The sequence below is a fragment of the Haemaphysalis longicornis genome, unplaced genomic scaffold (genome assembly GCF_048455015.1).
Source record: "Haemaphysalis longicornis isolate Haplotype H1 unplaced genomic scaffold, Haemaphysalis longicornis Haplotype H1 scaffold_12, whole genome shotgun sequence".
NCBI classification, from domain to species: domain Eukaryota; kingdom Metazoa; phylum Arthropoda; class Arachnida; order Ixodida; family Ixodidae; genus Haemaphysalis; species Haemaphysalis longicornis.
Window position 1 is genome coordinate 46,573,071 of NW_027526225.1, and position 13,847 is coordinate 46,586,917.

The following is a 13,847-nucleotide window of genomic DNA, read 5'->3' on the forward strand; positions in this document are numbered from 1 at the left end:
CACAGTCCAGACTAGGTCAGTCCCTGCTGCTTCTCGAACTCACTCCAGGCATCGTTAAGCTCATGAAGATGAGCTTGGCCAGCTCTTCATGCTCCGTGCCCACGAGCTGGGTGGGGGACAGAGAGACAACGGCACGGTGAAAAAAAGGGCAAAGCCAGACGTGTGGCGTTTATTAATCGTATCACTGCCACTGCACATTTTTATTTATTTCGTTTTTTTCCACAAATTCCCTGGTGCTAGCCAGTTATCAGGACTTCACTGCTCTGTAAACTCCAAAAAACACCCCCCAGAAGAACTAAGAGGGTGCCTAAACAACTCTCATGACGTGGTGACTGCAAGATCATCAGTGTCCCATTGCCAAATGCACCCTCTCATTACTATCATCACCGCTTGCTTCCTGAATCTCATCACGGCTTGGAAAATACCCACGTTCGCACCGCCAAGCAAAGAGGACTTTAGTGGGGACGTACCCTGCTTCTCCTCTAACTGCTACTTCCATAATTAACATGCTCAAATTACTCACACACGCCTCAGCAGATGTCTCTAACACACATTTCTAAGTTAAACACTAGGTCCCCCTTTAATCATGTAGAGTTACCGCACTGCTGTAACGATCTTGGGGATGCGTGCCAGTCTCGCATATCAGAGGTGCCATGTTTGAGCCCTACCCAGACCGTATCCCCTTTTAACACAACTACAACTGTTTTGATTCCTTGAGCCATTGGCCGTTTTGCAAGATGACAGGGACGCCGCATTTTTGACCTGCTAAACTAGCCACACTGGACACTTGGTCACACCAGGATACACACTTTCCCACACAATGTATTAGGAAGGATTGATTTCCTTAAACAGCATTGCACCAACACTGCACCATGCCCGTGAACGCTGCTTTGCAGTGCCAGCTGCTGAAAACTTGTTGGCCACCATTTGACACCACCACGGCAAAAAGCAAAAACTGATTCCGACTATGAAAATTTACTAACACAAACACGTCTTGACTCCCGTACGGGGAGCCGAAACGAGTTTGTTTTGTGAACTTTTATAAGCAGTTTCCCTGACACAACAGGTTTCTGTCAAACTCTTGGTTTCATTACCATTGCCAAGGCATCAAGTGAGATCATCTTGTAGCAGGTCTGTTCAAAACCCTTGGGAGGAAGGGAACAGGAACTGTACTTTACCAGACCAGACAGCCTGTTATAGAAGCAAAGCGGAAGACCTTGAAGAGGAAGAAACGCTTGCAATGTCTCCTAATCCCAAATTACTGCAAAACTGCATTATAACAGGGCTGAGTGAGGAGCCACAACTTATTTGTTTTGAACTCCTTTTAAGAACCCAAAGAGAATTTACGATTACTGCCTCCTGTGATCCATTAGTTTGATACCGACCTCTTCATCGGGATTCAACTGTAGTTCTAGTACGACATTCTGTTCCAAGATACGTAGGCATGTATTGATATGCTGTGCCTTGCCCCTAAACTGACCTAAAAGACGCCAAACCATTTTTATTTACGAAAAGAATGCACAGATTTGAGCTAAGGGGATATTTTAGAACGAAAGCCGTTCCACTCAATGTGAAAGCTGTTGGAAGTGAAAAGCAGTGATTCGGCATATCGGGCTGTAGCGCCGTTGTCGGCTCACTGCTACCAACCAATGCAATTCAATTTCCTGCCTTCCCAGTACTTGCACGCCCCCTGCCTGAGGCTGCGCCAGTGGGAGTTCTGTTCTTTTTGTGCTTGCTTTTCCTCCTGCACGTGCCGGCGTTGCACTGCCACTTTTGTTTCGCTTACTATCGTAAAAAACAACCAAATGAGCATTCCTAACTAAATGAACGCAGGTGCTGCTGGTTAATAACATATATGCTGCCTCAAATGGACCTGCAGTTTTCTTTGCGCTAAACAGCGGGGAGCTGTATGACAAGTACCAGCAGTTCACCAGTTTTGAAAGCTTATGACTATATAAATCGCTTTCCTTTTAAAGCCTCTGTAGGACGCCAGTACGACGAGACTCCACTACGACGGTATGCTGTGGGGCTCTACCTGGGTCCAGCGAGCGAGCTGCGATGACAAGGCAAGCCCCTAAAGTGCCCTGCACTTAAAAAAAAAAAAAAAATTACAGGTCGTTGGAATGGCATAGCTTGGTCTTGAACATATGGCAACTGTTCCAAACCCCACGACTCCACCCCCGTAGGCTACTGAGGCAGCACAGAGGAGCACTTGCGGCAGTTGCGCGCAAGAACATGGATATTGTGAGGCAGATTAAAAAGAATATAAAATATTAAATGGCTCCGCCTGTGCCACTGCGCGCAAGAACAGGGGGAATGGTGAAAAGCGGAGCAGTAGACGGTGCTTGTCGTGGGCCCTCTTCCCCCCCCACTAACCCACCTTGTCGGGGTGCACGGCCAGGCAGGCCTTGCGGTACATGCGCTTGACGTCGGCGGGGGACACCAGCTGGTGCATGCCCACCTCGGACCAGCGGCAGCCCTCCCAGATCACCGTGTGTAGCGAGCACAGCAGGGCCCGGATGTTGCGCTCCTTGCGCGTCGTCCAGTCCAGGATCTGCACGGGCGGATGCGGGCAGAGACAGGACAGCACAACGTTGGGTCGGGTCGGACTGCGGGGCGTTTCACGACGCACGCTCTCCATAGGAATGTAAAACTTCAATCACTTCCAGGTCTACCCCTTCTCTTTCTTTAGAATGACCCATGCAATGCCTTCCTTTCTGATTATCTACGAAGTGGTAAGAAAAGGCAACCATTTCAATTAATTCAATTTTGAGGGATTAACGTGACGAAGCTGCCCCTCGGCTGTGAGGCACATGGTAGTGGAGGGGCCCTCCTGATTCATTCCAACCACCTGGGGATTTCTAATGTGCGCCAAAATCTCGTACACACGGCCGTTTTCGCTTCTTTCCACCTCCATCAGAAAAGCAGCCACTGCAGCCGGGAATCAAACCCGTATCCTTGGGGTCAGCAGCACAACGCCTTGGCCACTCAGCCACCGCAGCGGGTTGCGTAAATAACAAGGACAAAGCCTCCTTTCTGCACCCTTCTCGTAAGCAGGTGCAAATTGCTGTGTACTGGGTGCTACCTATTGCATTGTACATGTTGGAAAAGTCTTGCGCCATTTCCAATTTTACTTGTGCCACTATTCAGCCAGAAAACTTGCCCACTTCAATTTCACTCCCACCCCTTGCTACTACGAGGACAGGCAACTTTCAGTTCGAGTTCTCATATATGGTGGCAGCAAAGAAAGGCAAAAATTTAAATTGAGGCCAAACAAGTACTGAACACACAGCCAGCTTCAGAGACTCGCATACTGAACTGCTACGGATTAATATAACCTTAACCTAACCTAAATCAGTGCTGAAATCACATTCACTGAGGCAGATTTTCTTTTTTTACCTCTACCATGAAACACTAGAGTCGAATGCATTCAGCACAAAAATGAGGCATTTACCAAAGAACCATGTTGGACTATACATAAAGTGATGCCTACAAGACTTTGCAACATTGGCATTCAAGAAGGCTCAACGATTCTTTCGACAATGCTGACAATGCTCCGAAAGCCCCAGGCAGCCTGCAAAGTAGCGCACATAGAACCCACAGGGTGCATTGTTGGGCGTCAAAATCACAGCACTGGAAAAATCACCGTAATACGAGGTGACTGGGCAAGTGATGAAGCTCCCCCATACATGCCTGACTTGCAGCCCATGAGCTGCATTGCTTCGCCTACCATAACGTCCCAAACTTTGAGACCCTTTGTTGGTTCCATGCTGGCAGAGGCCAGGTGTTGCATGAACATGTCGTCTTCAGAACCGTCATGACTACTTTTCTAGATGCCGCACCACTTAAACAATGCCAAGACGGTATCTCCCCGCACTTTTTTCCTTCCCATCTACTACCGCTTCCGTCTGTTGTTACCCGTCAAACTGGACATGCTGTGCCTCTTTTGTTAGAAATCGAGGCATCGGCGCTGTTCGTGGCCGAGAAACCTTTACATGGTGGGAGCTCCCCGGGCTTTCGAAGGCATCGAAGCTGATGTGATTTATTGAATATTTCCCTTTTAACGGGGGTAGATGGTGTTTTGAGGGAGGGTGTTTTCTCGCGGAACTTTATGGTAGGTTTTTTATGGCGCAAGGCTGACTAAAAACAGAGTGCCCACTCCCCCCCACCCCTCTCAGAAAAGAAACAACAACAACAGAGAAAGATAGTTCAGAAGAGAAGGATGCTTAAAAAGCAAAGCTTTCTCCATGCAAACTGAGTCAAATGACTGCCCTCAAATCCACCCTCCTAACGTCCGAAATCTAAACTGTCAAAGTCTGAAGCCAAAGTCCACTTCAACTCGGCCAAAGTGCAGAGCCAACGACAGTGCAACAAACTCGAAGGAAATGCTGAATGCCTCGAATGCGATGATAGTACAATCGGATCGATGTTGGCTTCATAACGCCAGGGACCCAGGTTCGGTTCCGACCACAGGGAGCATTTTTTTCCTGAGGGGCGCACTCCCCACACCTGCTCTTTGGCTCCTTTCCTTCTCTCCCCTTTGCTGTGTCGAGTTCTGAGCGACGCCCAGCATGAATGGGACTCCAGCTTAACAGTTCCACTGTTAAGAACTCGACTTGTAAAATGACGCTCAGTATGAAATCAGGCAGTTACCACCTCGAAGGAAGTGTCGTTGCATTAAACAAACAACTCCCTTCCTGTGACCTCAGTTGATTGATTGATTGTGATGTTTAACGCGCCAACGTTGCACCTGGGCTATGAGGCGCCCCTAAGTGAATGGCTCCGGATTAATTTTGACACCTTGGGGATCTCTGACATGGGCCGAAATCTCGACGCAGGAGCGTTTTCGCTTCTTTTCGCCTCGACCAGAAAAGCTGCCACAGTGGCCAGGATTGAAATTGAGTCCTCAGGCTCAGCAGCACAATGCCACGGCCGCTGTGCCACCACGGTGGATTGCGCCAGGTACAGAAGAATCAGAGGCCCACCATGAGCTTGACGGGGTCCATCTCCTTGGCGAGCTCCTCTCGCCGTAGCTCGGCCATCGTCTTGGGGCCCGTGTCCTTCTTGCCAAAGCCCGTGAAGCCCTGCTTGCCCAGCAGGTCCTCAAAGGTGTCTTCCGTCAGCTTGGCCTTCTGGCCTGCATCGTGCATGCGTGTTAACACCAATCAGGCCACAGCTACCCAAATATATATATATATACACCAGTAGTGAGACTGAGACTCCCCATAGGCCCTGGGTATCAAAAACCGGTCCGTGGTTGGCCCCCCTGTACTGTGGGCAAACAGGGGACAAGCATGCACTGTAAAATAAAGATTCACACCATTTTTGTCTATAACTACACTGCAAATTGATTTACACCCTTTTTCTCTATAACAAACACCCTTACACCTAAACAAAAAATGAAAAAAAAAAAACACCCTTTGAGAAGGTGTAATTAACGATAAAACACCATTTCAAAAGGAGTATGATCTTTTTGCTGGGGTGTGAGGGTGTTGCAAATGACAAAATACCCTAAAGGGGGGATGTGGCTTTCAAAATCAACTTTTTTAGTTCTTAGTGGATTTTGATGGAAATTGGCACAGCAACTGGAAATGCTTCTGTGATAAACTTTTTATTTATCAAATTTTCTTTATGATCCGCTTGTACCGAGCTTGAGCGGCTTATAAAACACGATAGAAAACTTGATCGAAGTGCTTTGCATACCCAAATGAATGGACGAGGTCGTGACAGTTTTAGAATTTTTGTTTACAACACAATGTTTTTTAGTTTTCATTTTTTAGAGATTAGTACTCTTTTTTTATTCGTTCTCAATGTACCGTGCACCCTATGTAATACCCTCCTAGTGAGGGCCTTTAGGGGTATTTTTGAATAAATAAATAAACAAATAAATAAATAATGTGCAACAGGCATGTCGGCTGTGAATGACTATTTGAATAAAAAAAAAATCACAAAAAACAAATCTGGAAAACCAAGAGTGTCATGACCTGAACTGTTCATCAAGGAATGTAATGCAAGAAACAATCAAAATAGACCCAGCGGTCACGAAGAAATCCCTGGAACAAGCGACAGAGGCGGCAAAAAAAAGCTGTTCTGAGAAAACGGCTTCCGAAGTTGCAACATAGGTTTCACTTATCAAAAGTCGCTAGGGTTGTGTAGCCTTTCGTGTCCTTTTGAACATGGGGCTTCTGGAAGGCCTTGCCTTGAAATTGGAGTGCTTTTTTCAGCCTTTCTCTTTCCACAAAACATCATTTTCAGCTCTTCTGTGAAGAGTACATAGCCCAGTTTGCAGACCAAATGGAAGAGGAGATGGCTTTTAATGTAAAGTAGGTTAGCTGGTTGGCTGTATCACACAGGACAACTTCCCTTTGCAGTGTTGTCACCATGGCAACAAGTGAAGCATTTTTTTTTACTTAAATTTGAAAAATTTTGGCTTCTTTTATGTTTCATCATCTTGCCTAGCTGCCACAGCAACTTAGTACTCATACGTGCAGGTGTTCATTCCAAAAAGTATGCATACCACAAGGATGCAAATGAGTTACTTTGAAGCTTGGTATAATATTCTGCATAACTCCCAATTTCAATCCAAGGACATTTTTTTACTAGTTTCGACATTCAAGGCATCCAATATTTCTCGCAGCACAGTCAGTATGCCCTAAGCCATAGATGTACGCATTGGTATCAATAATTTCCCTAAAAAAATTCACTGGTAAATGCTGCAACAGTAACGTACATTTTTAATGCAGAGAATATATTTTTATTTTTATGTTACTAACTCAAACCTGTTTGCATGATTATTATTAGAAGTGCACGGGAAACGTGGCGCAAGAAAGGCGATATGGCTCGCGCGCATCGCAGGCATTAATTACAACTATTGGCGTTCAATCGTAACCGGTTTCCCAGTCATGTGATGCTCCAACGCGCGTCGGCTACGCCGTGCGTGCCGCAGCGTTTGACGCGTCGACCGTTTCTTTTCCAAGGCTAGCGAGCCCACAGTCAAAACACAGCAATAACTAAGCGTGTAAACATCGCAAATCCGACTAAAAGTTCACTTTACGAACCGCTATCGCAAGCGCGCACACCGCGTCACCCTCCAAAGTCTGGCGACGGTAGGCTCACGCGCCCAACGAAGCGTTTGATGACCTCCCCCTTCCGAGCCACACAACTTCCCGTAATCTGGCTCGTGACCTCAGGCCTTCCCATTGCGATAACGCCCGCGTTGAATACCACAGACTGAACAGAAACTTGGCCGAGCAAAGCAGCGAAAATGAACTCAAACCGCACACTACGCAGTTCAGGCGGCCGCCATCTTGCGTTGCGGCGCGACACCTAATCAAGAGGGTCGTTTTAGTGCGCCCCAACCGGAGGGCCAATAGCGCTTCAGCATCTATTTCTAGCTTCGTTTACAGATTTCTAATTTACAGATAGCTTCGTCTAGATTTCTAACTTACAAACTTTCTCTTCGGTCGTTTGTGCATTTGTGAATGAATGAAGATAAAAGTGACGAGTAGAACCAGAAAGACGATTGCTCGGCCGATCTAACGATATCAAAATCGCTGTGCCCGGTGGCACCATCGCGAAGATACAGCGCTCCGAAAATTGCCGTTTCTTCGCCCTTTTGCGCTGATAGTTTGTCGCCGCGCCTGGAAAAACTTTGCAGACGCACAGAATAGGAAACATAGAAGCCGAATATACGGGTGTCAAAAAAAAAAAAAAAAAAAAAAAAAAAACGATGTTTTGGTTATTTTTCCGAAGTTGAAAGCCGAGTCCCCCCTTAAGGGTGTTTTCCTTTGTTTTTTCCTGCTAGCGTGTAAGGGTGTTAGTTGATCACACCCTTGCACCCTATCAAAAAACAAAAACACCCTTTGAAAGAGTGGAAAACGATAAAGTGCCCTTTAAAACAATGCATTCTTGTGTTTTTGCTAGGGTGTAACAGTGTTTCGTTACAATATACACCCCTTTGGGGTGTTTTCGTGCATTTTTTTTGTAGGGTGTAAGGGTGTTAGTTACAGACAGTGAAAATTCCCCTGAAGGATGTAAAGCATTTGACCGTGCGGCGCACACTGACGGGCCCGCCACCTGTTGGCTAAAAGTTGAACCAACACTCAAGCGCTACCGGCTGCTGCCGTAAGTCATAAAGGGAAAGCTGGGGAAATGTAAGTAAGCATTACAGAATTTAATGTTTTCCGATTTCAAGAACAACCTTTTGCGTTATTCAGCAACTGTTTAGCGAAGTTTCATTTCTTTCAGCTCGGTGCCGCCCCAATACAATGAGGCAGGGGTGCACACGCGGCACAGGTCCTGAAATGGAGTTTCGAAACAGGCGTGGAGCGAAGAACTTTGCAATAAGACGAGGTGTCTTCTTTGAGACAGCAAGGACTGTTTACACCAGGGCTGCTGTTAGTGAAGACAGTGGAATGTCTTCGCCACTAAGATGTTGTTACAAGTGGACAAGACTGTACTGCCTAACCATAAAATATAGGAGGCCAAGGGAACAGCACTGTCACTTTTAAAAAACGCCAGTTTCACGAGTCGACCTTTCCTCAAATTTTTAACTGGAAAGAGCAGGATCCTCCTTTAATGATCGAGCCACTGCAGTGCCTGCTACAAAAATTCCTCGGGGCACTTGACCTGCTTACCTACTTTGAATGCAAGAGCATTATGGCAAAATGGGAATAAGCTTCTGACGGCTGCTATTATCGCCACTGGACAACCCACCCGAGTACATATGTTGTTAGGCCAACATTCAGCCCCACTGTTCGGTAACTGTAGCATCGAACCTACCAGTAAGTCAAGCAACATCAAACTTACAAGTCGAGTTGCGAGTATCCCCCGACGATGTTAGTCCTCAAAGCGTGAAGTTAGGCCTAATGTCAAGATGACACGGACGTGAGGTTGATGCATGTTTATCACTACCGTGTGTGCCGGTCTTTTAGCTCTCCTTTTTTTATTTTGCTTTCATTATTTCTAGTCCGAAGACCATGTGGAACTCCGTAATGAAGCTATAACTTTGTATCATGGTAGCATCATAGAAATAGAATGACACGCACAAGACGTAGCCATTAAGTATTGCCAGGAAAAGAAGCCATACCGCCTTCAAACTCAACAAGCCACACCGCAGTCACTAACCGTTGCTGAATGCTGCTGCTCCCGCTGTTGCCGTCGCTGCCGCCGGCGCCTTGTCCGCAAATACGCTGGTGCCAGCGGCCGCCGCGGCGGCGCTGTAGTTTGGCCTCGGAGGCCCCGCCGAAGCCGTAGCCGCAGCCGGGGGAACAGCGGTGCTGCCTGGTCTCCGCATGGCTCCGTTGGCAGCAGCACTGCCCACCTGCGTGCCGCTCCCCGTCGGTTGCGGGCTGCCTGCAGCCGGCTTCGGCTGTGTCCAGGCGGGAAATCCGGTACCAGCCGCAGCCACCCCCGTCTTGGAGGCCATGCCGGCACCGGAAGAGCCGCCCGTCAGGTTTCCTGTCACACCACCGAGAAAACGTTGCCAGGATCTAGCGCAAAAGCACCACTGAGAGAAAAAAAAAATAAAAAAAATGGCCACGTATCTGCTCACTTGTTGTCGAAATATAATATTCTTCCGCCACTGCTGCCATCTAAATGCCTTTCCTCTCTCCTCTGCCCACCTCTCGCGCTTTTCCCCTCCAGCCTTACTTTTCCCATGATAGGTGAGGTTTGTTTAACTCAATTATAACTCCCTGGGTTCACACTACTGGCACGGCATCTGTTGGGACTTTTTGTTAATGTTGGGCTGCGCATTTGAAGCGCAAGCTGGAGACTTTTTTATATATTAGTTAAAATGTTTTTAGCACATCTTCTTTTGTATGATTTAGGACACGATCTCTGCCCAGAGTTTTTCAATATAAACAGTGTTGGTTGTTTTCAGGTAAAACATGATTTTAGCAGATTTTTACACCCCGAACATGTTTCAGGAGAATCGGGTTAAGGCCGATTTCTGCCCGAATGAACCTTTTCAAAGTAGGAATCTGCACAATCGTGGTCTGACGGTCCTCTGTCCAGAACCAAAACTTGCTTGAAACATGGCCCGACAAATGCAGCTTTCAAATTCGTTGAGTATTGGCATGACTCTACTGCTTACTACCCTAGGCTGGAAAATGCTGCACGGACATTGCTGTGCATAGCTAATGGAAACTGTGGTACTGAAAGAACTTTCTCCTGACTGAGATACGTTCAACGATCGGACAGGCCTTGAGTGGACACCAACATGCTGCGTATGCAGATGATAATGTACGTCAACAAGGATGTGTGAAAAAAATTAATGACCGGTTTCTTGTGAAACAAATGTTTAGTTTTTTAGAAGTTATCATTGCTTCTTATCTGATTTGATTTGATTTACTGTGATAATTACTAATTCATTTTCAAACGAACGCCAAATTTTGGAGAGCATTTGCTAGAAAACCCTGACGTTCCCCCAATTGCCAGCTTGAAACAAATGCCATTTTTAATGAGACAGGTAAAAAGCTCGTGATAAAATAAATAAACTGAGAGTACTACTTAGCACATCTATAGATTTAACCCAAAAAAAAACAGAATTTTAGAATAATTTTACAAAAAACACGATTTCTCCCCAATTGTCAATTTGAAAAATATCACCCATTTGAAAAATATCACCCCCTCGAATTAAAAAAAAATAAATCCCACAAAATAAGAACCCTAAATATACACCAGTTCCAAAACTCCGCTTTGGAACCCTGACTTTTTTAAAACTGAGAGGCAAGTGTGTTGACACAGCACCTACGGGACAGAACATAACTTTGGCTAAATGCTTACTGAATAACGCAACTTAATAAAATAAACCTCGTTTTTCAATAACAAAAAGCTAGGCAATGTTTACTTATGTGTCCACGGTTTTGCTTTCACGACTTACGGCAGTAGCTGTATGCGCTGCTGCACACTAGTGCCTCAACTTTCTGCCAACAGATAGCGGGCCAGTCAAAAGCCGGTCCCCCAACCATTGACCGGCTTTTGATATGATTTTGATTCCCCCGTAATTGTCATATGGGGAGTTTTGCAACTGGTGCATATTGAGTAACTCTGGGCTGACGTCAACCTTTCCTTTTTTGTCATGCATTAAAAAAGAAAAGAAAAGAAAACCAGTGCCATTACTTAAATGAAAAGCACCGTTTGAAGCCAAGCCAAGGCAGGGCGACAAACGGCTCACCAGGGTTGGCAAAGAGGGGTCCGCCGTGCTCTACTAGACATTGGACCCACATTGCCCTCTACAGTTGAACCTCGATATAACGAACCTCGATTTAACGAAATTCGCGATATAACGAATTTTTTCCAGTTTTCTACCAAAATTTTGCTAAATCCATGTATTTTTATCTCGATTTTACGAAGTAATTTTGTGCGGCGCTTTCGATTTAACGAAGTCACAGCGAGAAAGGAAGAACGAAATTCCGGTCGAGGCACGTTTTATTTTGCCTCTCAGAGCCTACATTGAAAACATTAAGTACTCACATCTACTGATAAAAGGCTAAAATGAAAGAAAAGCGGTGAATTATGCGGTTGACAACAATTAAAAGCGATAAAAGCTGCTGCTCAAAACCCGCTAGCGGTCATGGACGGTTTAATAGTGCCGCCACCATTTTGACGTCTCCATCGTTGCCTACGCCAGCGCCCTCTATGCTTAGGCTGCCGAAGCCTACTTCAAGTGTTTTTTTTTTTTTTTTTTTTCTACGCGTCTTTGCTCACGGTGCTGCTGCCCTAAGTTGTGCTCGCTGATAACCACATTAATATTTTGTTCGTCCATCATTAGATGAGTCTTATAAGCAGCATGAGCACTCCAAGGGAAAGAAAAGTGTTCCGAACAAGAGCCTGTCGACGGTAGACCGACGGCCACCGAAGTGATGGATGCCATCGACGTTCTGCGGAGGCACGCAGGCGCACGCGAATGTTTGAGCAAGCCTTGTTAGCGCTGTCAGCATACGAGCGTCACGTAAAGCCGCCCACCCTGGTCAAGAAACGCCAAGCACTGCTTACGGACTTCTTCACTACGGCTTGAACATCGAGTGCTGGTGGCAATAAATTGCTCTCCGAACGTGGTCAAAACGTGTTCATTAGACAGCTGCGATGCGGAGAAATCGGTTTCTTTAGGGCTCAGCGGGCATACAAGTAATTGCTTAATCAAATTTGGCCAGAAGATATTTAATGTAAGCTTTCCACTTTAGCGGGAGCACGTAAGCGCTGCTCCACAAAGTGAAGCGGTCCGTGTGTACTCCGCTCAATTCTCAATCTCGAGTGTCGTGGTTGCATCACGCGCCCATACTGCAGAGCCTTTGTGCATATAAAAAGTCTAGACACCCTTCCGCTGTTGGCCCGCCGCACCCCTCAACGCCGCGGCTAAGCCTACTACTAAACGGACGAAAAGAGGCGTAACTTTGAACCAGCACCTCGCCGGGGTGAAGTTCACGGGGCACGGACGCGGGTTCAATGGACTAACAGCGACGTTTAGTAGTGACCGAAATGAAAAAAGAAAAAGTGAAAACCTAGTCTGCTATCATATTTAATGAGGCGTTGCGGAAAAAGCGCCGGTTTTACGACGACACGAACTACGGTCGGCTATCCGAATTCCATTGCCTAAGTGTTGAGGCTCTTAATTCACACAATTTTCGCGGCCAGTTTTAGTACAAATTTCGCTTTAAGTGGTGAGGTAACTACATAGCAGTTGTTTCTGAGCGATGGGCAAGGTTTTGAAACCTCAATAACTGGTTAAATTAACTGTAAAATCGAAACCTCGATTTTACGAAATTCTCGATTTAACGAAATTTTCGCCCGCAAGTACGACTTCGTTATATCGAGGTTTAAGGGGGGACGTGGGGATCGGAGTGAACTTTTTTGTTTTTTGGCGTAGAGTGATGAAATTCGGCAAGCATATTGGAAAGCACTCCAAATGGTGAAATTTAAAATTTCATGATGATACCTTCAGTAGTTCTTGTGTTACAGAGGTTTACATGTTGCCCGCTCGTGGAAAGCCTAGCAAGGTATTGACACATGCTAGGAAGTTCTGAATACTTCTCAATTATAGTCAAAAGAACACTACAGGGCAAGACAGTCTTCAAATTTTTTTTACACCCTTCATTTTTTTTACAGAAAAGAATAATTTCACTTGTAACCTATAGGACATAATTGACCTAGCCATAAATTCCACATTAAAAAATAACGAGGCCCTAAAATGAAAATCCAAGACTGTCTCGCCCCGCAGAACTCTTCAAGGATCGAAATAAAACAGACAGGGTCAAAATCTGCCCAGTGATTGCCACGCTATCCTTTCCACGAGCAACGAAGAACTCGTAAAATGCACTTTTGAGAAAACGGCTCTTAAAGTTTACGATGATGTCACAATTTTCAAACTGCACCAGCAGCATAGTCCTTGCTGTCGTTGCTTGGGGACAACCTCGCATACCTTTGCCCTTTGATTTGGTGCATCTGGGATGCCTTCCTGGCTCATTGGAGGTTTCTATGTGTAGGCCTTTAGATGGCAGAAGCACCAGTTTTACGCAGAGTGTACCAAAAAGTTTACTATGGGCTACTAGGGTACCTATATTTTACTTCATGTATGCCTAATGCATAGCTGTCTCCAAAATGAAGAGTAAGGCATGGTTTTTTTTTATTAATGTGCCAGCAGACTTTCAGCTTATTTCTGGGTGTCATAACCTTGATGAAGCTACAGCTTAGTACATGAGGCTGTTCAGTGTCAAAAATTATATCAGGGCATCACACGCATAAGATGAGCTATTTGAAGGCAGAATATACATTTGTTTTACATAATTACAACATTAATATTATAAGAATGCCATGCTCTTCTTCAGGCGAAAAAAGCATTGCAA

General features: G+C 45.8%; 1 protein-coding gene across 1 annotated transcript in view; it reads right to left on the minus strand.

The window, feature by feature from the left end:
• LOC144161588 (auxilin-like) overlaps positions 1–13,847 on the minus strand; it is a 38,232-nt gene continuing 24,385 nt past the window's right edge. Inside the window, exons 7-10 of the mRNA XM_077692231.1 lie at positions 9,127–9,459; positions 4,986–5,137; positions 2,381–2,554; positions 1–106 (exon numbers count right to left, since the gene is read on the minus strand). Of these exons, the coding sequence (XP_077548357.1) occupies positions 17–106; positions 2,381–2,554; positions 4,986–5,137; positions 9,127–9,459 (749 nt within the window). The 3' untranslated portion in view covers positions 1–16. The remainder of the gene's footprint in view (positions 107–2,380; positions 2,555–4,985; positions 5,138–9,126; positions 9,460–13,847) is intronic.